This window comes from Indicator indicator, chromosome 27, assembly GCF_027791375.1.
Source record: "Indicator indicator isolate 239-I01 chromosome 27, UM_Iind_1.1, whole genome shotgun sequence".
Classification (NCBI taxonomy): Eukaryota; Metazoa; Chordata; class Aves; order Piciformes; family Indicatoridae; genus Indicator; species Indicator indicator.
In genome coordinates, this window is record NC_072036.1 from 3,239,988 (window position 1) to 3,259,516 (window position 19,529).

General features: G+C 49.1%; 1 protein-coding gene across 1 annotated transcript; it reads right to left on the minus strand.

Annotated features, from left to right (window-relative positions):
* Nucleotides 1-289: 289 nt before the first annotated feature.
* LOC128975934 (trace amine-associated receptor 2-like) lies at nucleotides 290-18,005 on the minus strand. The gene is given in 6 exon segments (XM_054393019.1): nucleotides 290-331; nucleotides 1,110-1,166; nucleotides 1,680-1,898; nucleotides 16,407-16,494; nucleotides 16,496-16,610; nucleotides 17,621-18,005. Coding segments are annotated over 6 exon segments (906 nt in total).
* Nucleotides 18,006-19,529: the final 1,524 nt, after the last annotated feature.

Below are 19,529 nucleotides of genomic sequence, written 5' to 3' on the forward strand. Positions count from 1 at the left end.
TTTTGAGTGGATGTGAGGAACAAGTTCTGCACGAGGAGGCTGCTGGAACACTGCAACAGGTTGCCCAGGGAGGTGGCTGGGACCCCATCCCTGAAGTTATTCAAGGTGAGTCTGGACAGGGCTCTGGGCAACCTGATCTAGTGGAGGATGTCCCTGATGACAGCAGGGGGTTTGGACTGGCTGACCTTTGAGGTTCCTTCCAGCCCTGACCATTCTATGATTCTATGAAAAAGAACTCTGGCTACCAGAACCACTGGGTACAGGAGGGCTGAAAACGGAGCCAAGATGACTAAGTACCAAATTTCTTGTGCTGCTGGTAGACAAAGAACATCTGATGGGAAAACAAAGATGGACTGGAACCACAGGACATCTAGCACACCATGGGTTCTCACCCACATCTCCCTAAGTGTAGTTTGCTCAGTTTGAACCAAATGGTCACATCAAGCTCCCCAAAGGAGACGTCACCTTCACACAAGATCCGATTGTGCTGGATGAGTCTCTCTGAGGTGCTAATGACCCTATATAGCTCATGGTCTCTTTCTTCTCCATGCCCCCAAAAGTTTCACTTCAACATAAGCCACCAAGAATGCTACTTAATAATCTAAGACTACATGAGATGTCTTCATGAAGGGAACACAAATTCAGTGTATAACATTTGGCATCACTTTTTTGTAATTTCAGAATATCTGAACTTCCCCCACCCCTTTTTCTTTCCATTAACATCACTTGCACAAAAGCCCAAGCCGCATGCAGAAGGGCAAAGCAGAAGCCTGGCAAAGCAGAGGCCTGGAAGATGATGGCCAGAGGGGCTCCCTGCCTTGGTCCAGCCTGGTCATCAGAGCAGTGGGTGGCAGCCGCAAGCACATCACTGCTGTCAAGAAGCGTTCTGGGATTTTACCCCTGCACTTCAGTTAAGACTCAGTGCCTTGCATTTCATCTGAAGCAGAGTGAAACCTTTCACTTCCTTCTACAGTTTCTGAAGTGCCCATTTCTGAAGCAGCAGCAAGTGATTCACGGGGAAAGCAGAAAAAATGCAGGGCCAGGGCCCCGCCTGGCCAGGCCCGGGCTCACTGTCACCTCCCTCCGTGCTGCTCAAGTGCTCTGCTCACCTCGGCTCGGCGGGAGCACGGAGGGCGTTTCACTGTGCTGAAGGCAAGGATCCGACCCTGCAATTCGACATCAGCTGCAGCAAAACACCGGCTGTAGGCCCCGAGTTTCTCTTTAAGGCATCAGGGCCAGCGTACACCCCAAAGCCATGGGATCGGGGGTGCCCCGGAGAGGGGTGCAGGGCAATGGGGGTGGTGGTGACGCAGCCGACTGCACCCCTAGCCCACGGACCAGCAACCACCCCCGCCCGCAGCCGCCCCGCTCGCCTCAGACCAGGCACAGGACAGGATAGGGCCGGGCCGGGCTCGGAGAAGGTTCCGACCCCAGTAAAGGCCCACGGGGCGCTGTGGCCCTTCCAACGCTGCTGCCAGGTTGCCGCTGGCCGGTAGCCCCAACACCACCCTGCCCACCCTTCCTGCGGGCAGGCGCTTAAACGTCTCGAGCTCCCCAGCTGAGCTCCGGCCGCTCTTACCCGGCCTGGCGATCCTGCTGCCACCGGGCGCGGCAGAGACGGCAGCGGCAGGCAGGGCAGGGGAGGGGAGGGGAGGGGAGAGGAGGGGAGGGTGACCAGCCTGTGCCCGCTCCCGCCCCATCCCGCCGTGACGGCGGGGGCGTGGGGAGGTGGGGCCGCGGGGAGGTGGGGCCGCGCCGCGGCTCCACCCGGCGGCGTGGGCGGCCAGCGGCAGGGGTGGTGCTGGGCGCCGCCGGCGCTCGGGCGTGCAGATGGCAGCACTCAACTGAGGGGCTGCGGACGCCGAGACTTCCCGCCGCTCGCCCCGGGAGCCGCAGCCCTGTGCGGTTGTCAAAATGGGAGTTGTGTGGAGTGCAATTTAGGGTAAACGGTCAATGGTCTCAGGGGAAAAGATGAGTAAGGGACCAATGTTACAGAGCGAAATGTGATGTTCCTAGAACAATGTCCTGCGCTTGAAGCACTGCCTTCAGCTTCAGTCACTTTGTCTCTAAGTGAGAAAGGACACTCAGAAGAAAGTGCATGGGAAATCAAAGCCATGTTTAGAGGAGCCTTTGAACGAAGAGACTTAGGCTTGAGAAGCATACTCAGGAGAACTTTATGAAGTTCAACAAGGCTAGGTGCAAGGTCCTACATCTGGGTCGGGGCAATCCTCGCTACCAATCCGGGCTGGGGGATGATGAGATTGACAGCAACCCTGCAGAGAAGGATTTGGGGGTGCTGGTGGGGGAGAAGCTGGACAGGAGCCAGCAATGGGCACTAGCAGCACAGAAGATCAAGAACAGCCTGGGCTGCATCCAAAGCAGCATGGCCAGAGATGGAGAGAGGGATCCTGTCCCTCTGCTTTGCGAAGACCTTGACTGTACTGCTGTGTCCAGATATGGGACCCCCAGCACAAGAGAGTCATGGACCTGATGAAAAGGGTCCAGAGGAGGCCACAAAGATGATCAGAGGCTGAAGAATCTCCCCTATGGGGACAGGCTGAGGAAGCTGGGGCTATTCAGTCTGGAGAAAAGAAGGTTCTGGGGAGAGCTTAGAACTGCATTTCAATCTCTGAAGGGGACCTACAGGAAGTCTGGGGAGGGACTGTTCAGAAGGGCCTGTGGGGATAGGATGAGGGGCAATGGTTTGAAACTGGAGCAGGGCAGAGTTAGGTTGGACATCAGGAGGATGTTGTGCACCGTGAGGGTGGGGAGATACTGGAACAGGTTGCCCAGGGAGGTGGTTGAATCCCCATCCCTGGGGTGTTTAAAAGACACAGAGGTTGAAATTAGGTTATATATTAGGAAATACTAGCTTTGGGTGGAGATTAGGAAAAATTTCTTTGCTGCAGGAGTGACCAGGGATTGGAAGAGGCTGCCCAGGAAGGTGGTGGGGTCCCCATCCCTAGAAGTGTTAAGAATGTGTGGCCACGGCACTTGGAGCCATGATTTGGTGGGTATGTTGGTGTTGGGTTGCTGGTTGGACTGGATGATCTCAGAGGTCTTTTCCATCCCAAACAGTTATCTGATTCTCTGATGTCTGCAAGGGTTGGATGTTAATGCAGCCCAGCACAGTGTGATTTTACAAGAAGCACACCTTCCTCCTGGCCCCGTATCTGACTCTGCCCCACCTTCCTGACTGCATTCCTGCCACTGCATTCCTCTTGCTCCTGCTCTGGCACCTACCCAGCAGGCACACAGGCCCAGCAGGGTGGGTAGCACAAGTGCCAGGGCTGCCAGTGACACAGTTTGAGGCACTCATTTCCCTGCAGCTTGCCCTGCCTGTGTGGTGCGTGATGGAATGAAGGGGGAGCAGCCTAGCCTGACCTCGTGTTCCTGAGGAGTGTTCTATCCCCAAGACAGTGTTTAAGTGCTGTGTAATTTACCTATGGACAGTTTCAACTCCTTGCTGCCACACTGCACTTGTGCCCCTCTGACTTCAGATAGGAAAAGCACCATGCTGGTGTTTGGTAGTGATGGCAAACTGCCTGGCAGAGCCTCCTGAGCAGCTGCTGCTGCTGTCCTGCACCACCAGAAAGGATTTCTGTGATGGTTGTTGTCATCTGCAGTTCCTAATTTAACAGAAATTTCTGCTTCAGACCCTGCAATCAGATCAGGATCCTATTCCCCCCAGTGCTGTACCACTGGTGGCAGTTCCCATCCTGAACAAGCTTCTGGGTAACCTGTACTGCAGAGTGGCTGCAGACCCTGATGGTTTGAAACATAAACCTGTATTGACCACCAGCCTGCAATTTAGACTGCTACTGACTGCATGCAGCAGTAGTTAGCATGGTGGGATATGTATCAAACAGAGAAAATCCTGTTCCAAATACTGATAAGTTTAGGCTCTGATAAGTTTAGGGGAAGTTTAGGCTCGAGGTGAGGAGAAAGTTCTTCACGGAGAGAGCTGTTAGAATGTGCTGCCCAGGGAGGTGGTGGAGTCACCATCCCTGAAGGTGTTCAAGAGGGGACTGGATGTGGCACTTTTGACATGGTTTAGTAGTCATGAGGTCTTGGGTGACAGGTTGGACTTTGATGATCCTTGAGGTCTTTTCCAACCTTATTGATTCTGTGATTCTGTGATAATGTTACCTAAAAAAACAACTTCTGTACAAATCTTGCTTTGCCTTTCTGTTTTATTTTCAATGCCTATATTAGGTTTTCACCCACACTAGTGCTGGCATTGTTATTTCAGTTAAGTTGTACCTGCAAAATACAAGATACAAAATCTTTCTAACTTTAACAATACCATTTTTAAATTATAAGGATTTATAAAAGTGTCGCAGAGACCCCCCAACAGCCACCTGAAAGTGTGGATTTATTGTAATTACTTGGCATTCCTTCCAACAATTAAATCATAGAATGTTAGGGGTTGGAAGGGACCTCTGGAGATCATCCAGACCAATCCCCTTGCCAGAGCAGGGTCACCCAGGGCAGGTCACACAGGAACACATCCAGGTGGGTCTGGAAAGTCTCCAGAGAAGGAGACTCCACAACCTCTCTGGGCAGCCTGCTCCAGGGCTCCAGCACCCTCACACCAAAGAAGTTTCTCCTCACGTTGAGGTGGAACTTCCTGGGTTCCAGTTTGTGTCCACTGTTCCCTGTCCTATCCCAGGACACCACTGAGCAGAGCCTGGTCCCTTCTTGTCCCCCACCCCTCAGATATTTGTAACCATTGATCAGATCTCCTCTCAGCCTACTCTTTTCCAGTCTAAGTCACAGGTTTCGATGTCAGTTGGGAATCATAGACTCACACAGAATTACACAATCACTGTGTCTGGAAAAGACTTTCAAGATTATTAAGTCCAACCACTATTGAATTCTGCCTAGGGCCACTACTGCATCATATCCTTGGGCACCATATCCAGCTAGCTTTTAAATACATCCAAGGATGGGGATTGAATCACCTCCCTGGACAGCTTCTTAGGCTTGTTAGAGAGAGAGAACCCACAAGTGCACTCCCTCCCTCCCTTCTGAAGGGACAACCTCCCACTTAGAGTACCCAGGATATAGACACTCACCAAAGGTCAGTGCGGGCTCCTTAGACAAGGTTCCAGTAAGGGGAGAGGATCCAACTGCCAGGCTGCTTGCTGTGTGGGCACCAGCTCCCAATGACTCCATAGGGGACTCCACTTAAACCCTGTGCTGAGGGTCTACTGCAGTCAGTTCCTAATTAGATGGAGCGCTGAGTCCTCCAAACAACACAAAAGCAGGGTGAGAGCTTCTGGGTCCAGAGGTGCCAGTTAGTGTATGATGACATCAGTCTGACCTTCATCAGCTCCTGGCAAGTCTTGGCCCTTTGTCAGGCTTTTCTGTTTGTCAGGGCAGCTGTATCTGCTACAGAAGAGCATAACAGGAGATGGCATACTCCGTGCAGAGATATACTAAGAGAGAAAATAAGGAAATCTGCTGACTTTGAGGTTAACAGCTGGCTCTGATAGAGTCCAATAGATCCTCATGTAGCAAATGAGGTCATTGGTAAGCAATCAGTCTTCATTATTCTGCAGCTCCTCCTCACTTCACAATTCATAATTACCTTAGTTGCTTTTTGAAGCCATGGAGAAGAGAAAAGGGAACAGATAAAGGGATTGCGACAGAATTTGGCTACGTAAACCAAACAGACTGACTTCAAGAAAGAACTCTTGAAGGCACAGGAACAGGCTGTGCCCATGTGCCGGAAGAGGAGCCGATGAGGGAGACAACTGGACTGGATGAGCAAGGAGCTTCTAAAGGAGTTAAGGGAAAAAAGAGGGTGTATCACCTTTGGAAAAAAGGGAAGGTATCCCAGGATGAGTTTAAGGACATTGCTAAGTCTTGTAGGAAAAAAATTAGAGAGGCAAAAGCCCATTTAGAACTTAGACTGGCCACTGCCGTAAAGGAGAATAAAAAATATTTCTACAAATACATTAATGGCAAAAGAAGAGGCAAGGGCAACCTCCACTCCTTATTGGATGTGGAGGGGAATATAGTAACAAAAGATGAGGAAAAGGCAGAGGTACTTAACACCTTCTTTGCCTCAGTCTTCAATAGTGGGACAGGCTGTCTGCAGGACAACTGGCCTCCTGAACTGGCAGATGGAGTCAGGGACCAGTATAGTCCCTCTGTAATCCAGGAGGAAGCAGTAAGGGACCTGCTGAGCCACTTGGATCCTCACAAGTCCATGGGACCTGATGGGATCCATCCTAGGGTGCTGAGAGAGCTGGCAGATGAGCTGGCCAAGCCTCTCTCCATCATTTATCAGCAGTTCTGGCTCACAGGTGAGGTCTCTGATGACTGGAGGCTGGCCAGTGTGATGCCCATCCACAAAAAGGGCCTGAAAGAGGAACCAGGAAATTCCAGACCTGTCAGCCTGACCTCAGTGCCAGGCAAGGTTATGGAACAGATCATCCTGAGCACAATCACACAGAACCTGCAAGATGGTCAAGGGATCAGGCCCAGCCAGCAGGATTCAGGAGGGGCAGGTCCTGCCTGACCAACCTGACCTGCTTTTATGATCAGGTTAGCACCTGGTGAATGCAGGGAAGGCTGTGGATGAAGTCTGCCTGGACTTCAGCAAAGCCTTTGACACTGTCTGCCACAAGAAGCTCCTGGCAAAGCTGGCAGCTCATGGTTTGGACAGATTCACTCTGAAATGGGTCAAGAACTGGCTGGAGGGCCAGGCCCAGAGAGTGGTGGTGAATGGTGCCACTGCCAGCTGGCAGCCAGGCACCAGTGGTGTCCCCCAGGGATCAGTGCTGGGCCCCATCCTGTTCAATCTCTTTATTGATGATGTGGATGAAGGAATTGAGTCCATCATCAGTAAGTTTGCAGATGACACCAAGCTAGGAGCAGGAGTGGATCTGTTGGAGGGTAGGAGGGCTCTGCAGAGGGACCTGGACAGGCTGGATGGGTGGGCAGAGGCCAATGGGATGAGATTTAACAAGGCTAAGGGCAGAGTTCTACACTTTGGCCACAACAACCCCAAGCAGTGCTACAGGCTGGGGACAGAGTGGCTGGAGAGCAGCCAGGCAGAGAGGGACCTGGGGGTGCTGGGTGACAGCAGCTGAACAGGAGCCAGCAGTATGCCCAGGTGGCCAGGAAGGCCAATGGCATCCTGGCCTGCATCAGGAATAGTGTGGCCAGCAGGACAAGGGAGGTTATTCTTGCCCTGTACTCAGTACTGGTCAGGCTACACCTTGAGTATTGTGTCCAGTTCTGGGCTCCTCAGTTCAGGAGAGATGTTGAGGGACTGGAACATGTCCAGAGAAGGGCAACAAAGCTGGGGAGGGGCTTGGAACACAAACCCTATGAGGAGAGGCTGAGGGAGCTGGGGGTGTTTAGCCTGGAGAAGAGAAGGCTCAGGGGTGACCTCATTGCTGTCTACAACTACCTGAAGAGAGGTTGTAGCCAGGTGGGGGTTGGGCTCTTCTCCCAGGCAACCAGCACCAGAACAAGAGGACACAGTCTCCAGCTGTGCCAGGGGAGGTCTAGGCTGGGTGTTAGGAGGAAGTTCTTCCCAGAGAGAGAGATTGCCCATTGGAATGTGCTGCCCAGGGAGGTGGTGGAGTCACCATCCCTGGAGATGTTCAAGAGGAGCCTGGATGAGGCACTTAGTGCCATGGTCTGGTTGATTGCTTAGGGTGGGTGAGAGGTTGGACTGGATGATCTTGGAGGTCTCCTCCAACCTGGTTGATTCTATTATTCTATGACATCAAAGGCAAGGGTACAGAAGTGGAGTTCTAAAGATGAGAAAAACAAAATGTCAGAATACAGGCAAAGTGATCCTGGCTGCTCCCAGCTGTAGCAGCTTTCCATTCTCATTGCGGGCATAAGGCTTCATAAATACCTCAGTTTAAAATCACCAATATTTCATGGCCACTCTTTATTCAGGACATCCCTGAAAAGAACACCTGAGCTCACTTTCTCTTCTTCTTCCAAACTTGTGCTTTAACTTTAAAGATTTTAGGTACTGACCTTTTTTCTGACTGAAGTCTTAAGATTATGGACAAAAAATGAACATGAACAAAAACCATGACCATGAGCAAAAAAGGACAAACATCAGAGCTGTTCTTTGGCTTTTTGTTAGGGTGACTCAGTGCTGACTGCAGGTTACTTTCTTTTTTTCTGATAAAATGTTCATATGGGTGAGATAGAAAATAACTCCCTTAGGAATAGTGTTACCATGCAGCTGGCTGCTGAACAGAAGCAGCAACTCAATGGTCTTAAAGGTCTTTTCCACCCAAGACAATTCTGTGGTGCTCTGTTCTGTGATTCTATGTGCTGCAGTGCTCTGAAATCCTTTTCTGAGTACAGGTCTACTGCCTGAGTTGAAAGAGATGTTAGATGAAGCAGGTGAAGAGCAGTCCCTATGGTTGACTCATCCACCTCAAGGGCACTGTTGTGTGTTTGGCCAAATAGCTGTTTTCTGAGAAGCTGCAGTGCACAGGCTCAGCTGCTGTTGAGTCTCTGGAGATTTACCTTATCTGCTCTAAATGTTCTTTCCTCAGATGCTCATGCTAGAAGATGCAGCTAATGGCTCCTGGGACATCACTGACCTTCACCCATGGAGGCCTTCCCTGCCTTGGTCACCCCCAAACCACATCTTTCACTCCAGGAGGTACAGGAGGCACCTCTGGACTTTCCCCATAGCAGTCTCCATTTCTATCCCACAGGACAAGCTGGCTGAAGGGATGGTACAGCAGCCCTCACTCCTTGACAGCCTGGTAGCACTTTGCTGATGCAGTGGAATGGCCTCTTTCAATGTGGATATACCAAGGCAAATATCCCTTGCAAAGCCCTGGGGTTTACTCTCTGGGCAGGACTCAGTTTTTTCAGATGAGCTTTTCAGTACTCAGTGGAAGTTTTCCTGGTGCTCAGATCATCCACTCTCATCACCTGCTAGTCAAGGCACACTCATACCAGTTCCTCAGGGGTCTCCAATAGTAAATGTCTCCAAGCTTGTCTTCTTCACCTGCTCTGCAGTTAGTTCTTCTCAGCAGGGAATCTGTTAGAAGGAAGGCTGAGACTGCATTTTTAATATGAAAAAGAGCTAAAGTCAGCATCAGTTTCCATATCACACAACAACCAAGTGGAGAGTCTAGAGTACAAGACTTATGAGGACCATCTGAGAGAACTGGAGTTGTTCAGGCTGGAAAAGAGGGGGCTGATGGGAGACCTCATTACTCTCTACAGCTCCTTGAGAGGAGGTTGCAGTGAGGTGGGGGTTGGGCTCTTTTCCCTAGTCTCAGGACATAGAAGGAGAAGAAATGGCCTCAAGTTGTGCCAGGGGAGAGTTAGGTCTTTTCCAACCCGAATGTTTCTGTGAATCTGTGATTCTGATCCATTATCACCACCCCTAAAAAGATAAACCAATCTCCCCTTGCCCTTCCTGCACACATTACTCCTTGGAATCACTTCACATTTTTTCCTTGTCTTCTCTTCTGGGCCTGGGAAAAGAGATCACCATAAAGAGAAGGCTCAGCTGGTGCCAATGTAGGTCTGTATGCTTTGGAATAAGGAGATGTTTAGGTTGTGTATCAGCTTGGAAAGCAGAAATGCTGTCATCACATAAGAAATGACAGCTGTGCTTAAGAGCTTCCTTCTCTTTATCCTTCCTTCTTCAGGCCAAGCTACTGCACACAGTGTCAGACTGAGCTTTTGCTGAGAGTACTCTGAAGTCCACTCATCCATGGCAAAACCCACCAGTCCCAGGACAGGTGTGGTATCTGATGGGGTTTGATCTGAGGTGAAGACATGCAGAGTCAGTATTTTCTTTTATTGAAACTGCTGCTCATAACCTCTGTGGCTGTTTAGGCTGGGTGCCTCCAAAAAAGAAGCCACAGAGTTGAGACCTCCAGTGCCCAGAGTGTCCAGCCCAGGGGGTGGACACAGGAAAAAATGGATTTCTACTCAGAAATCCTGTACCTTTATAAATCTGGCTGGAAAGTTATTGTCCCTCTCTTTCTTCCCTCTCTGCTCCCATGGGAGAGAGATGCTCTCTTATCCGGTAATGATGGAAGAGTAGCCCAGGCCTCTTTGGCCTGAGTAACTTTTTCTTTCCCTGCACAATCTTGTCCTGTTTAGGCCTAATGCCAGGGTACAAAGGTGTGTGGCAGGCAGTTCAGGCCTGGCCAGACTAGCAATGGGGGATGTGGGGGTTGAAGAAAGAGCCCTGAGGCTTTGGGTGAACCCCAGGTGGGGAGAAGGGAAGTTTTGGGTTTTTGCTCTGGTGTAAAGGAACTTTGCTGTGCTCACCACTATGCCTTGTAGAATTGCTTTTCCATTAAACCTTTCCATCACTACCCAATGCATTTGTGTGAGTGTTATGCTTTTGCCACTTCTGGAGCAATAGAGCAATCTTTCCCACTCTAAACTAGGACAAACTCTAAAACTGAAATTCCACTAAGTCACCTTTGAATCTGAGTCCCTTAAAATAGAACCTGAGGGTTTCAGACCATTATGTTTAAAAGGGCCATCATTAATGCCCTAATGCCCTTGTGCTGCGAGTTCTTTTCTCACACCTTTCAAAAGAGTAAGTCTGGAATCCCTAAATAGAACATTATAGTATGGAAAGGCTGTGGGTTTACCAAGATGACTTGCACTAAGCTGGTGGACCTGAACTTCAAATCTTCCATCACACAGCAATGGTGTGGCCAGCAGGGGTACCAATGGCACTGGTGAGGCCACAGTTTATATCCTGGCTTCAGTTTTGTGCTCCTCACTCCGAGAATGACATTGAGGGGCTGGAACAAGTCTGGAGAAGGACAACAAAGCTGGCAAAAGGTCTGGAGAACAGGGCTGGGGAGGAGCAGCTGAGGGAACTGGGGTTGGTTGGTGTGGAGAAGAGGAGGCTGAGGGAGACCTCATTGCTCTCTACAGCTTCCTAAGAGGAGGCTGCAGTGAGATGGGGGTTGGGCTCTTCTCCCTCCTCTCAGGAGATAGAAGGAGAGGAAATGGCCTGAAATTGTGCCAGGGGAGGGTTAGGTTGAAGATGAGGAAACATTTCTTTGCTGCAAGAGTGGTCAGGGACTGGCACAGGCTGCCCAGGGAGGTGTTCAGGAAATGTGTGGCCATGGAACCTGGGGACATGCTTTAGTGGCCATGGTGGTGTTGGGTTGATGGTTGGACTGGATGATCTCAGAGGGCTTTTCCAGCCAAAAGAGTTCTGTGATTCTATGACTCTACATTACAACCATACAGCCTACAGTGCAGCCTCCTGCTCTCCCTTGTAGCAGTGGGCAGCCACCATCTCTAAAGAAGCCCTGTATGGCTGCTCTGTCCCTACTGCAGAGTGGTAGAGATAGAGAGTAAATACCCAGTCCAGCTTGAAATTCTGCCAGGTGCAGTGCACTGCAGTACCCACTGCAGACAGGGGCTCTCCACAGGATCTGGGGTGCATTTTGTTTTCTTCGCATTTCCATCAACATTTGGCCTTCGGTTCTGTCACCATGGAGAATTCTCACCGCAGCCTCCTGGGTTTATGGAACTTCTGCTGGCTCATTTCCCTGCTCTTTGTTCCTTTGCTCTGTCATGTGTCCACTCAGGTGCTCATTTAGGACACTTCTAGCTGAGCACTTTTAGAAGCAGCTCCTTTCCAATTTAACTGTGGCAGCTTAAGCCCTACAAAAAGAGGAAGCAAAAAAAGACAGAGAAGACCTCATCAGCTGGACCACTGGTACCAGACCAGGCAGATATCACTCACCAGTTTCCACCAAAGGAAGCAGAAATGGCCAATAGTTGCAGACAGTTTCTTCCTTTCTCTGTCAGTGTGGGACCTGCAGGTCTGGAGGGAATGTTCTGGTTCAGTGCTGCTCCATGGGAATCAAATTAATAAGATGAAGGATTAAAATCAAGCAGATTGTGGATTTGAGAAGGAGTAAAAGAAAAAGAAAATAGTTCAGGAAGTAAATAAAATAATGAATAAACTCAAATATTGTACTACTGTCTTTAATATGCACAGCTCATAGATTTGTCCCTGGTTAGGATTGTCTTAACCCCAAATAAAATATTTTTCTTTCAGTTTAGTAATCTCATTATCCTTTTATTGCCTCCTTTTCCCCCCCATTCATGTCAAATATAAAATTACTAATATTATATCAGTTCATTGATCAGTTTCTTTCAGTTTATTGATCTTGTTATACTTTTACTGTCTCCTTTACCCCCTTTATGTCAAATAAAGATAAAAATCCCAATAGTTCGTCATCTTCAAAACATTCCATCTCAATTTTTTTTTCTGCCCCAGCTTTTTGCTGAGTGCAGCCCCAAAGTGCAGTTTTTAAGTGAACTTGGTGTTTAGTGATACAGCAGAGGAATTGCAAAAGATCAGACAGAAGGAAAATACACACACAAAGGCTGACTGTGGCATGCTCTGGTTCAGGAGTTCTCTGCAGCAGAATTCATCAGTAACAGTTGTCAAAAGTTATTAAAGGCAGCCTGGAACACTGCAGTCTGGAGTTCTGGGCTCCCCAGTTCAAGAAGGCCAGGAGCTTGCTGGATAGGGTGCTGAGGGGACTGGAACACCTCTGTGATGAGGAAAGGCTGAGAGAATTGAGTCCATTTAGTCAGGAAAGGGAGGACTGAGGGGGAAAATCATCAATGGTGATCAATAATTCAAGGGCAGGTGTCAGGAGGATGGGGCCAGGCTTTGTTCAGTGGTGCCCAGAGACAGGACAAGGGGTAAAGAGCATAAACTTGAACATCAGAAGTTCCATCTAAACATGACTAACTTCATTACTTTAAGGGTGATGGAGCCCTAGAGCAGGCTGGTGGAGTCTCCATCTCTGGAATCATTCAAACCCACCTGGATGCATTCCTGTGTGACCTGCACTAGGTAATCCTGCCTTCACAGGGGGGTTGAGCTCAGTCTCCACGGGTGCCTTCCAACCCCTGTGATTCTGTAATCCCAAGACTGCAAAAGCAAGATGCAGGTACAGCTGATATGGCTCTTCCCTAGGGCTGCTAATTCTCTTTGCTGTCATTTTCTGAGCAGAACATGTCAAGTAGGAACAATCCAAGCAGAGCAAGCAATGTGCTCCTGGTGATTCACAAGAAAAATCAGAAACTTAAGGTAGTTTAAGTTGGTGAAAAAGGAAGGGAAAGTGAGAAGTAAGGCACGGAACTGGCAGAATAAAATGAACAAACGGCCTGCCAGGCTGCACCCAGAGTGTGCTCATGAAGAGCTCTTCCTCAGACTGGCAACCTGTCACTATTTGGGGTTCCCCATGGATCAATATTGGGCCCAACACTGTTTAAAATCTCCATTCATGATTTAGATATTGGCACTAAGAACACCCTGATGAAGTTTGCTGACGACACAAAAATAAGTGAGGAAGTTGACAGCCCAGAAGGGAGAGCTGCCCTCCAGGAAGATCTTGACAGGCTGCTCAAATGGGCAAGCAGGAACTGTATGAAGGTTAGTGAGGCCAAGTGCAAGGTCTTGCACCTGGGAACACATAACCCAGGAATGCAGCTCAGGCTGGGAGCCACCTGGCTGGAGAGCAGCACTGTGGAGAGGGACCTGGGGCTCAAGATGAGTGAACAGTGAGCTTCAGGGGCAAAGAAAGCCACCAGGATGCTGGGTTGCATTGATAAGGGCATCACCAGCGGGGATAAAGATGTCACTGTCCCACTCTGCTCAGTGCTGGGCAGGCTGCACCGTGAGCACTGTGCACAGAGTTGGTCCCTGCTGTACAAGAAGGATGGGGACAGGCTGGAGAGGGTCCAGAGAAGGGCCACAGGAGTGATCAGAGGCCTGGCAGCCCTGCCATATGAGGGAAGGCTGAGAGAGCTGGGCTTGTTCAGCCTGGAGAAGAGAAGGCTCAGGGAACACCTCATAACCATGAAGAGGCACATATAGGGCAGCTCTCAGGAGGAGGGAGACTCCCTTTGTAGAGAGTCCCATGGCAAAGACAAGGGCTGATGAGCACAGGTTGCTGCTGGGGAGATTCCAACTGGATGTCAGAAAAAAAAAAATCACCACTTGAACTACGAAAGATTGGAACCAACTGCCCAGGGAGGTGCTGAGTTCTCCTACATTAAGCAGTTTCCAGCTTTGCCAGGGTGTTGGGCCAGCTCCTTTCAACTGTATTCTTACCCTGAAAGGTTGGACTGGATGAGCCATGTGGTCCCTCCCAACCTGGTATTCTATGAATCCATGAAATCTATGAACAAAAAGGGAATATTGAAATACAAGCCACCAAGGAGTCTGGTTTGGGAAAAGCATCAAGTGTCCTTCAGCCACCTGAATGTGACACTTGCAAAGTTGCTTTGTCGCACTGGGCAGTGGCACAAACTGGGCAGAGGTAGCTGAGCTCTGGAGGAAAAGAGCAGGTTAAAACATAGCTCATTTTCTGCTGGTTGGAGGCATCTGCACAGCACTGACCTGCAGCTGGACCTCTGGAACATTCACTTCTTGCAGTTTCCACCAGAGGAAGCAGGAGTGGCCAGTTGTGTGCACACAATCTCTTCCTTGCTTGGTCAGTGTAGGGCCTGCAAGTCTAGAGGGGATGTTCTGTTCATGGGCATCACTCTCACCCTGTAGAAACTTGGCAAAGTGGCACTGCTGGTAGCATTACCTGAATGAGGTTCTGATTGCTGCTGAATTGCCACAAGGAATAAAAATCCCTTCTGTGCATTGGAACCTCCTGCATCACCAAATGAGAGCACACTCACACTGCTCACACAGCAGAGCAGCTGCCTGGCAGCACCAAACCCTCACTTTGCTGTCCTGACTGTGGGGCCAGAGCACTGAGGACAAAAGAGAAGCTTTGCCCATGAAATCTCTGACAGATGTGACAGAGTTTCTTGTTTATATTCCAAAATAGCTAACCTCTTTCTTCTGAAGGACTTCCCCCACCTTCACAGGTGACTGTTAAGTGCACAGGCAGTGCAGCACCTGGGCAGTGAGGCAGCTAGTTCAGAGCCTGGACCATCACACTCACAAATAGTTTTCAGTTACAGAATAAAAGCAGGACAAGGCCAGTTTGGCATTGCTGCCTGGATTCCTGTCGGGACACCAAGGTATCAGAGTGTTTCCAGCTGCAGAAAGTGTTCTGGCTCCATCCTGCTCCCCTGGATCCTTTGGAACATTTGGCTAATGGACCAGGATGGCTGGGGTGCAATTTTTCAGACAATGATATCTAAATAATTACCTCATGTGGCTCAAACATCAGAGTTCCGTTGGCCCTTGGACACAAGGCTTCTTCAGAGCTGCCACCATGTGTCTCATGTCTGTGCGTGTGACAGAGAATCTGGGAGATGTTTCCTGCAGAGGTTGCCAGGATGCTGAGGCCTTGTGTGGCATCTGGACCCAACAATTTTCAGGCCAGGATCATAGAGTCACAGAAGGGTTTGGGTTGGAAGGGACCTTAAATATCATTCAGCCCAATCCCCTGCCAGAGCATTATCATCCAGGGCAGGTCACACAGGAACACATCCAGATGGGTTTGGAAATTCTCCAGAACAGGAGACTCTACAACCTCTCTGGGCAGCCTGCTCCAGGCTCCAGCACCCTCACAGTGACAGTTTTCCCTTCTGTTCCTGTGGCACCTCCTCTGCTCCAGCTGGCCCCCAGTGCCACTTGTCCTGTCCTGGGACATCCCTGAGCACATCTTTTTCACTAGCAATAAGGGCCCATGGCAAGGTTTTGGAGCTAGATGATCTTTAAGGTCCCTTCCAACTCAAGCCATTCTATGATTCTGTAACAAGAAACATAAACCCCATGGTCTTAAAGGTGATGCACGTATTCTCTCTGTGCACAACTGCCACTGGCTGAGCAGCCAGAGTATGGAACAGAGCAGAGCTGTGCAATGAAGACTTTGGACACCCAAAATCTGGATCACACCCTGCCCTGTATCATTGCTCAGTACCTGTCCAGGGAGAGAGGTGCATAGCAGGAGCAGTGCTCAATGAGAGCAAGAAAGCCACAGCAGGTTGCTTGTGACCAATGGATATCCAGCATTCTGCTGTTTCTTCTGCTTTTCTGGAGCTGCTGGCAGTGGTAGAATCTTGAGCAAGGCAGATCTGAGCAAGGCGCCTAGGCTACCTAGCTACTTAAAATGCCAGAGGTCGCTTGGTCCAGTGGGCACTGAAGCTAACATGTAGCCACCCAATGGAAAGCCTTCTGCTAGGCTATGACCATAAAAGGCAGAGGCCAGGACCTTGTATCTGGAGAAGCTTTCATGCTCTGACGCCAGATGGGCATCTTATTTACCAGACAGGCAAGGGCCTGTCCCCTTAGTTCCTTTTCTAGCATTGCCCTGTTGTTGTGGCAGGAAGGAGGGGAGAGAAAGGACTTGTCTAGACATCTTAAGGCCTGTCTGGATTTGTACTGGGCCATGACAGCCTTACCACCACACACCGCCCCCCCCCACCCCTGCTTCTGTAAGAAGATAGGGGCACAAGCTGGAGCATTTCACCATCATTTCATAGCCTTCAGTCCCAGCAGCATAAGCTTCTGAGCAACAGAGCAAAAGCAGAAGCAGCAGGCACTGCCTGGCACATTGCCACGATCTGTTTGATGACCACAGCCACCACAGTGCTGCTGTAACTCAGAGGGTGGCAGATGGCATAGAACCAATTGTTAAGGAATAATTATTTAATTTATAAATTATATGGCAAATATTAATTAAAATATTAATGACTTTTTATTAATATGAAAAATTGATGAAAATGTATTAAATATGTTCAATGTATGGTTAGAATATATATTTACATTGGGAATGTACAGTATTAGGCAACTATAACAATTTTAACAATTTCATGCAAACTGGTAGGAATATCAGAGAGAGAGAATCCCTGGGGGTGAAATGGAACTCGACCACAGCAGGGGGAGACTCAGCAAGGACCCTTAAGGCAAAGAGGCAATGAATTAATTACTCACAGCTGATTCCACCCAAGTGGGGAGTGCTGCTGTTGTGTATCAGCTGTTGAGGCTTTGGCGTGCTCTTGTGCACCAGGCTCGGCAGGCTGCCGGCAAGAAGGTGCCAAGCGGTCTCCAGCTGGTGCGGCTTTGGCGGCCGGCAGGAGGTTTTCGACGCATTCTTCATGACAGGCACTTGCTTTGTCCTGGGTAAACTGAGGCACAGCAAAATTCTGGTTGCAAGAGGAAGCAGGCTTGGCTCCGTCTCCTAAGCTCATGGCTTCTCTGGTTTGCTGTGTAGGCTTGAGGCTTTATCCCAGGCTCTGGACTGGGCACTTGAGCAGGGCAGGGCAACTCGAGGCAACTTCAATCAAGATAGGTTCAAGCAAGGCAAAGGCGACTGGAAATCAGCCTATATATATATCTTGCTTGAGATCTAATTGGGTCAACAGGGCAACTGAAGCCAGCACATAGTTACCCAATGAAAAGGGTTCTGCCAGACTGTGGCCATAAAAGGCCTGGTCTGGGGGAGCAGTGGCCAGCACATGTGCTCTTTCCCCAGAAGCAAACTTGTTTACCAGACATGCATGGTCCTGTCCCTGTTGTTCCTTTTCCTGTGTTGCCCTGACTTTCTGCAAGAAGGAGGGGGGAGAGGGGGACCGTGTCTAGACACATCAGGGTCTGTCTGGGTTTTGTCCTGGGCCTGTTTGGCCCTACCATGACACCGATTCATGGCGATGGAGCAGAGGTGGAAAATGGAAGCTAAGCAGAGCACCAGGTCGAAGCTGTAATGAACTTTGCAGGAGGTCGTCCAAAAATACCAGCAGTTCTCCACAGACCTCACCATGATGTAGGGCATGATGGCACAGCCCAGCAGGAAGTCTGTAATGGCCATAGAGAGGATGAGGAAATTGGTTGGAGAATGAAGCTGCTTAAAGGAGGATATGGAAAGGATGATGGCCAGGATCCTCAGGGTGGTGAGGAGGAAAGTTGATGTTATGAACAGATACATCACCACTCATATTCCAGCTGGCCTAAGGCTCTTAGCACAGGATCTGTGTCCAAACTCAGAGCAACCAATCAAATCCCTTGAGCTATCTGAAGAGAGCATAATGGGTCCTTTATCAGATGTACCTGCTGGAGATGCAGCTCCGCAGGCAGATTTAACTTTCACAAGTCTCCAAAAGACTCCAAATCCTATCATGAGAACACAAGATAAAGTCAAGAGCATGAATCAGTTACTAAGTGCAATGCAGCAATTCAGAGGCAAAATTCCCCCTGGCTTTAACAGGGACCAGCTGCAACCTCGTACTTATCTGAGATGAAATCTGGTAACTGGAAACTCTTACAAAATCCATTGCAAATATTTTTACCAAACCAGTTAGAAGTAAGCAACTGCCTCTTAAATTAACTACAGTATCTAACCTCCCTCTTATTTTGTGCATTCTGTTGTATCCTAAAGGCTCAAATTGGAATATTTTGTAAACTAAATTTCTTGGGGTTTATGTAGTTTCTTATATTAGTAATTTTCAAGTGTTGGAAAAAGATACAAAGAAACTTCTCAGGTCCTTTCAGGCTGTAGATGCTCTTCAGAATGTATTTCTCTCTTCTATTTTACAGTGTTGATCTTTTTTTGTAGGAGAAATGTTGCATGAGGTGCCCTATGTCAGCTTTCTGGAGATTTCATTTAACCTACTATTCACCCAAATACTCATGTTAAGAGTCATAAATCAGCTGCCAAAACCCCCTTTCCCAAATTATTTCTGATGCTAAACTTACCTGCTGGGTGTTATGAAGTACTGGCATGAATGCTTCTGCTGGAAATTGGTTGTGACATTATCATGGTGAGCAGTATTCTTTCCTTTCCCTAGATGCAGACATGGTTTCTATCATTCATGTGCTAGTGCAGGTCACTGTCCTAAGGGGGATGAAGTCCATAAGAAGCACAGTTAGCACTCTAAATTTTAGGAAAGCAAAGTTTCAACTCTTCAAGGAGTTAGTAAATAGGACCCCATGGGAAATGGCCCTCAGGGACAAGGGAGCAGAACACAGCTGGCAGATCCTTAAGGATACTTTCTGTAGAGCACAAAAGATCTCAGTCCCCACATGTAAGAAATTGGGCAAGGAGGGTAAGAGACCACCATGGTTGAGCTGTGGCCTGCTAGTCAAACTAAAGGGCAAGCTGGGGCTTCACAGGAAAAGAAAGGAGGGACAGGGATCCTGGGAAGAGTGTAGGGACATTGCCCAGCTGTGTAGGGACAAGGTCAGGAAGGCCAAGGCACAGCTGGAACTGAACTTGACAAAGGATGTAAAGAAAATCAAGAAAGTCTTCTACAGGTATAGAAACCAGGAAAGGAAGGGTAAAGAAAGTAACCCCCTGGAGCTCCCAGTGGGGAACTTGTATCAATGGAGGAGAAGGCTGAGACTCTCAACAACTTTTTTTTTTTCTCCTCATATTGATGGACCACAAATTGGACACCAGGACAAAATGGTCCCTCCCCCTGTAAGCTCAGACAAGGTGTGTGATCATCTGAGGAACCTGAAGATACACAAGTCCATGGGGCCTGATGAGATGCATCCCAGAATGTAGGAGATTGTCCAGAGTCAGGACACGGACTCAATATAAGTTAAAGTC